Source organism: Trypanosoma cruzi, genomic scaffold, assembly GCF_000209065.1.
Source record: "Trypanosoma cruzi strain CL Brener 1047053516589 genomic scaffold, whole genome shotgun sequence".
Classification (NCBI taxonomy): Eukaryota; Euglenozoa; class Kinetoplastea; order Trypanosomatida; family Trypanosomatidae; genus Trypanosoma; species Trypanosoma cruzi.
Genome location: NW_001849517.1, coordinates 193,221 through 198,116, shown reverse-complemented (window position 1 = coordinate 198,116; position 4,896 = coordinate 193,221). Strand labels below are relative to the sequence as shown.

The 4,896-nt window shown below is 45.5% G+C and overlaps 3 protein-coding genes across 3 annotated transcripts, besides 6 other annotated features; all 3 read left to right on the top strand.

Annotated features, from left to right (window-relative positions):
* On the top strand, positions 1 to 460 carry Tc00.1047053503967.4 (hypothetical protein, conserved; the record flags this gene model as incomplete). Its single annotated transcript, XM_798826.1, has 1 exon — positions 1 to 460. A coding segment is annotated over one exon (460 nt), but the record flags the coding sequence as incomplete, so codon positions are not given.
* Positions 1 to 4,896: a sequence feature (heterozygous, Esmeraldo-like haplotype).
* Positions 470 to 560: a sequence feature (GA-rich).
* Positions 796 to 887: a sequence feature (A-rich).
* Positions 1,047 to 1,100: a sequence feature (T-rich).
* Positions 1,360 to 1,381: a microsatellite.
* Positions 1,705 to 1,756: a microsatellite.
* Positions 2,012 to 3,145, top strand: Tc00.1047053503967.10 (hypothetical protein, conserved; the record flags this gene model as incomplete). The annotated part of the gene is made up of 1 exon (XM_798825.1): positions 2,012 to 3,145. The coding sequence occupies one exon, from the start codon at positions 2,012 to 2,014 to the stop codon at positions 3,143 to 3,145; it is 1,134 nt and encodes a 377-aa protein (XP_803918.1).
* Tc00.1047053503967.19 (uncharacterized protein) lies at positions 3,779 to 4,896 on the top strand (the record flags this gene model as incomplete). The annotated part of the gene is made up of 1 exon (XM_798827.1): positions 3,779 to 4,896. A coding segment is annotated over one exon (1,118 nt), but the record flags the coding sequence as incomplete, so codon positions are not given.

The window sequence follows — 4,896 nt, the reverse complement described above, 5'->3', positions numbered from 1 at the left end:
TCGAATTAATTACGAAGACTTTGTTTGGTTTTGCCTCTCTGAGGAGGATAAGTCAACACCCACAGCGATACGGTACTGGTTTCGTATTCTTGATCTTGACGGAGATGGATTACTTTCTGCGTATGAGCTGCGGAGTTTTTACGATGAGATGAAAAAAACGGTGACATCCTACGCCCCGGATGGGGCTGTGCCATTCGAGGATATTCTCTGTCAGATATTTGATATGTTTGGCCTAGAAACGTCATGCAGTCTTAGACTTGAAGAATTTTTGGCTAAACCTGAGGCGGCGGCTGTGACGTTTAACATGGTTACAAATGTGGTACGCTTTTTACAGTTTGAACAGAAGGATCCTTTCGTCACGCACCAGAATCGTCTGGAGGGTGGATTGGAACAGTCCGCTTGGGATCGTTTTGCACGTGCCGAATACGGCCGTTTGTCTAATGCGATGAGAAACGAATGACACCACAGTGAAGGAAGTAAAGCAAAAACGTTGGAACAAAGGAAGAACGAAAAAAAAAAAAAAAAAAGGGGGGGGGGAAGGGAAAGAAAAAGGAAAGCAAACTTATATATACATGTATGTTTTCCAATGGACGAGTACATGTTTATTTGTCAGTGACAATTCACATTTTTTGTTTATTATTATTAGTATTTTGTTTCAAAGGATTCCCATTGGTGATATTCTGTGGAGCGCGACTGGGCGAGAAACCAAAGATGCGTGGGCATAGTGTTTCTGCCTGTGTCTGTGTGGAGATCGTTATTGTAGCATAAATATACATATACATGTACATGCGGGGTAAATAGAGAGAAGAGCGAACACAAACACACAAAGACACACACAAAAACAAGAAGTCAACGAGAAAAAAGATAAAAGACAAGAAAAGAAAAAAGGGGGAAAAGTTACTGTTTTGGTTTTGCTTTTGTTATTGTTGTTGTTTTATGCTTGTAAATTTGCTTTTGCGGAGTGCTATATACATATATATATTATACATATGGGTGTAAATGCAAATTCCTTCTATAACCTACTCTCCAGTCTCCTATTGAATGACTTTTTTTTTTTTTTTATTATACTCCCTGATTTTCCTTTTTTTTTTTTTTTGTTTGGCCGCTGAATGCAGACGAGTTCTTGCACTTTTCCGTTCCGTCAATCCTTCCGCTTTGTTCTTTGTTTTTTTTTTTCACTTTTTTGGGCGAGGTCTCAGTTGCGTGCGTGTATTTTTCTTGTGGAACCTTACTCCGCCCTTTTCCTTTTTTTTTTCTTTTTTCCTCTTCTCCCTTTTTATTCATACTTGGCCTACTTTTGTTGCACTTTGAGTTGCAGAAGCGGGCGTCGTGCAAGAACAACAAAAACAATAAGACGATAAAAAAAAAAAAAAAAAAAAAATTAGCCTTTGCTGAAGATGTTTTACCCCTTTCTTATGGTTTTTGTTCAATTTTTTTTTTTTTGGAATGATTATATATACAAATGCAGTCCAACTGTATATGTATGTATGTGTTTATGCATGCATCGTACTCTGGTTTTAGAATACGCATGTGTGTGTGTCTATGCGGTGCCGTAAAAATCTACTCACTGGCGGCGTCTGAAGGCGTAGCAGTGGGTTGTGCATCGGCGGCGGTGACGGGGAGTAAAAAGGAACGATTGATGAGAGACGAGTAGGATGGAATTTGTGTGTGAACAAACCTTTTTTTCTTGTGGTTTTGCCGGATTTATTATTATTATTATTATTATTATTATTATTATTATTATTATTATTATTATGCAACAGTTCATATTTGTAATGTGGCCATTTTCTTTTCGTTTTTCCTTTCTTTTTCTTCTGCCGTGTGGTTTCCAAACTTTTTTTTTCTTTTCCGTTCTGTGAGAGGGGGTGGGGTGCACCCACCAAAGGAGTACAGTCAAAGAGAGAGGGAAACCGAGAGAGCAGCGGCCATATTAATTTTGCGTAATTTTCTTTTTTATTTCTTTTCAAACTTAAAAAGGATTTCTCTGAAAGAAGTTACGGCTGAGTAACGAATGCGGACCGTGCGACTAACGCTTAGTACGGCAACGGCTTCTGCACCACCATTGGTGAAGGAAGCCGGAAAAGTGGCTGCAGCTACGACACCAGATAAGCCGCGACGCGAGTTTACATCGTTACGTATTCAACCATGGCAGAGAAATTGTTTGGGGGCGTCGCGCGAACAAATGCTGCCGCCTTCACTGTTGTATCACGGAACTCACCTGGGTCCGCGTCCCCTCATCATCCTTGATCATACCACGAAAAATACTGCGGAGGCGGCCTTGGCAGCGAAAAAATATGAGGCTGTACTTTCTCAGCTTTCGTGGGAGTACGGTGCTGTGTATATTCCACTTCATGTGGATTTCCCGTATACGACCAATGGTTTAATAGAACAGACATGTCAGCAGGTATGTGCTGTAATGGATGCGCTTGATGTGCACTGGACACATTTTCTGACGTATTCCTACGGATGCCTCGTCGCTGCTTACATGGCGGCATCAGAAGGGTTTCCGCATCGTATTGGAACGTTTATCTCTCTTGATACGCCGTTAGTCACTCGTGAGTTGTTACAGAACATGGAGCAACGTGAGGAAATTGCCAAAGCGGAGAGAGACGTCAATGTACCGGAGGCAAACTTATCTTTTGCGAAACACAACTTAATTTCGTCACTGGAGGAGCCGTTGCCTTGTCCTGCTGAGGCAGATAAGAGCCTGTACCATGATTACCTTTTTAACCCCGCGGAAATCTTCCAATCCGACGGACTTGTTCGCTGCGAGGAGCGTTATGTGCCGGTAAAGCATCTTGCTGACGTGCGTCACCCAATGCAATTGGTGGTTCCTTCTGCTAACGCGCTGGCGGACGTGACGGTGCACAAGGAGTTTTTTGGTCTGCGTCGTCCTGTCGTTTTGAAAGGATGCCAGCGTCACGATGAAATATTCCGAGATGAGAGTGCGAAGGAAATTGCAAAGGTCCTCGAGACATGGTTGCAGCGTTTTGAACCAGATGCTTACATAGCGAAACGGTACGAACAGGCCGCAGCGGAGATGTCGCAGCTGATGATGAGCTCCGCCCCGGCCAACGCACAAGCGGATAGCGCGGAAGGAGGGGATCAACGGAAGAAAAAGAAGGAAAAGAAGAAAAAGGCGTAGGTGTTGTATTCATACATGCGTAGTGGGTGGGTAAGTGCAATGTTTATCTGAGGGTGTTTTTGAGGGGCAAGGGACGATGTGTCATTCTTCTGAAAGAGGGGACACGAAGCACCACCTCTGAGCTGTGGGGAAGTTGTAGAAGGAATGCAGGGGATAGATAGATGACGGCATAACCAGATTTTGTCTCTCCCACCCTCTTGCCCTCTCTCTCTCTGTGTGTGCGCGCCTCTTGTTTCAGAGATGGATGAACGAATAACTGAAAATTAGCATCATCGACGCTTGTAAATTCTCTTGTTTTTGTTGTTTGCTCTTTTCTGTGGCCTACTTATTTGTGTTTCATCTTTACCAAGGATGTTCATTGATGCCGCTGCCTTTTTTTCTTTGTTTATCATTGTTTCCTCTTGCCTTTCAACAAGCCATCCTTAAAAGGGTACATAGGAAGCACCATCGTCATCTACAAATATTCCACGTATATATATATACATACATTTACATTGCTTTCACTAATACAATTGTTTGTTTGTTTATTTGTGTGTGTGTGTGTGCGCGCGCTTGAGGAAGGAAATATCGATCTTATTCATTGTAACGGAAGTGAAGAGGTTCCTTTGTGTGTGTTTATGATTGAGGAATAAAATGGAGGTTCCTATCTTCTCTCCCCACGGTTATACCGGCTATGCGAAAAAGGTCTTTAGTGAAGACTGCTATGTGTACGGCCCAACGACAGAGCATTGCGAAATTTTATTATCGAATGTTGATGAAGATGTCTCGCTCCACATCGATGGAGGCACGCCCACCACGGTATACGCCAATGATGTCGCTCTCTTGGATAGCTGGATGATGACGCCTGTGTTAATCTCGTCGTCAGGATTTGTAACTATCCGACGTGTTCAGGCTACCGGAGGCAAGGGCGCAGCGTCCTCCAGAGGCTCTGGTGTGTTGCCACCCGTTACCACTCGAGGAGGCAGTGGGAATTACGGGGAGCTATCGTTCCACTCCACTGCTACTTCACCGATGGGGGTTGCCTCATCACCGGTTGTGGCTCCTTCCTTGCCTCTCGGTGTCCTCGCCCCCATGACGCCGGTTATCACCTGCAGGGTGAGCACCAAGTGCTGGCCCAGGGTGTTTCCCCACGGAGATAATAACACCGATGCGCAGCTCATGCAGTATTTTAGGGAAGCCGTGGTGGTTTCTGTGAAAACGATGCGTCTACTTGGCGTGGAGGAGGGCTCCATGGTTCAAGTTGATTTTCACAGTGAAGCATCAGTGCTGGCGGCGTCAAAGGTTGTCTTTTCACTGACCTCGGACTTCGTTGGTGAGGAGTTTTCCTTTGAAAGTTGCCTGCGCCACTTTATTGCCCCCTTTTTTCTTCAACGATGCCGTGCCATCAGTGTCGGGGAAGAATTTGAATTCAAGAACCATGATTACGGCCAGCTGCACGTCACGGTGGTGGCTATTGAAGACGGACTGTTGAAGTGTGGGCTAGTGCTAGATTCCACGTGCATTCGTCTGGTTGCTCAGCCCGAGGCACCGCCGAAGCTTCAAGGCCATGGCAGCGGTCGCGTGTCAGAGAGCAGCACTCCACGAATGCGTGTTCCCTCTGCTCGCAAGAGTTCGGGCTCTCTGAGGGGGTCTTCCTTGCCGCGGAACAGCCATTCCCGTATGTCAGAGGCATCGCCTCGTCCAAAGCTTCCGCCTGGCGCGCGTTCCCCCACATCCGGGAAGCCTCCCCCCATCATGGGAGGGCCACCACG